Here is a 1,432-nt window from a genome sequence, read left to right on the forward strand (position 1 = left end):
AGATTGAGATTTGGCTTGTTTATGGGGGGGGGGGGGGGGGGTTAACAGTGGACGTCTACGTCTGCTATTAACAGCTGTTGGGTCTTGTTTGGTCCCCTTTTTGGACATAAGATGTGGAAAAAGCCAGTAGAATGACAGTATCAGTTTAATAAGTTGTTCATGTGTCATTTTTGTCACAGCAAACTTTTCTGCTTTCACAGCAATTATTTCTTTTTTTTTTAGCTTTTTTGCAGTGAATGATTAGAGATTTTTCCTCAGTTTTAATAATTGTATCTGTTCCTTTCTTTTTTGTTCTTCTAAATATTGTTTTATTATTTTGTCACTCTCAACAGTATTCATATATATTACATTACATTTTTTGATTATTTTTCCTCAGATGTAATGCCTTCTTATAGCAATATCCTTACTCTTTCTCCTCCCCCTCCCTTACAAAGATGACTTCTAGGACGCCGGCTAATGACATTTCAGCTGTTTCCAGTTTTTTGGAGATTAATTTCTTGTGGTGTAAAGTGGCAGTCTCTTCTTCCAATTTTTGGATTTTAGTGTATAGTGCATTAAGTTCGGTTTCCTTAAAATGGATTTTAGTATCTAGCTTTCTTATATGATTGTCCATTTATACTATTAGTTAGATAAATCTTGTAAGCTGCTCAGTGGAATCCAAGAATTAAAGTCGTCACTATAACCTAACCATTTCACAAGAGCTTGTTTCTTCTTGTAATCCCTCTGAATGACATTTTCAATACGGAACACATCCTGTTTTGCCTCTAGTAATTCAGGTTCATAAAAGCTGCCTTGTATTTCCTCGTTATTGAGATCCTTTAATCTGTAGGTGATTGGGGTTTTAGATTGGATTTTATAGACCAGAAAAACCTCTTCAGTCCAGTTAGGCGTGTAGCCTTTATCGAACACCTTTCTCTTATACTTGCTTATTCTGACTTTATCGCCAACCTTGAACCTAGGCTTAACTGACAATTGCTCCATATTGCCATACAGGTTGAAATACACGGTACTTTCATTCTTCTTTTTACTGACTTCTACAGTTGTCATTTTAATGGAACTGTGTTTGGTGTTATTATACTGCTCCAGTATTTTTCGTAGTATGTCAAGATATTGGCTATTACCCTGGAGAATGAACTGCTTCCACATTTTGGTTTTGATTGTACAGTTTCATCTTGCACACACACTAGATTTTTCCTCATTCTCGGTTGAGTATAGTGTTAGGTCATTCTTTTCCAACAGTTCCTTCATATTTTTGTTATAATATTCTTTCCCTTTATCAGTCCAAAGATATTATGGTTTACGGTCCTCATTGAATATGGTTTTGAATGCTTCTGTGACAGTTTCCCCTTTTTTATCCTTCAATGGGACAATCCAGCCCTATTTGGAGAACAGATCTAACACCATTAGAAGATATCTATAACCCTTGTTCCAT

At 35.7% G+C, this 1,432-nt stretch overlaps 1 protein-coding gene across 1 annotated transcript; it reads right to left on the reverse strand.

Moving 5' to 3' along the window:
• Positions 1-621: 621 nt before the first annotated feature.
• On the reverse strand, positions 622-1,146 carry LOC140922310 (uncharacterized). Its single transcript, XM_073372306.1, has one exon. The coding sequence runs from the start codon at positions 1,144-1,146 to the stop codon at positions 622-624; it is 525 nt and encodes a 174-aa protein (XP_073228407.1).
• Positions 1,147-1,432: the final 286 nt, after the last annotated feature.

Source organism: Porites lutea, chromosome 13 (assembly GCF_958299795.1).
Source record: "Porites lutea chromosome 13, jaPorLute2.1, whole genome shotgun sequence".
Classification (NCBI taxonomy): domain Eukaryota; kingdom Metazoa; phylum Cnidaria; class Anthozoa; order Scleractinia; family Poritidae; genus Porites; species Porites lutea.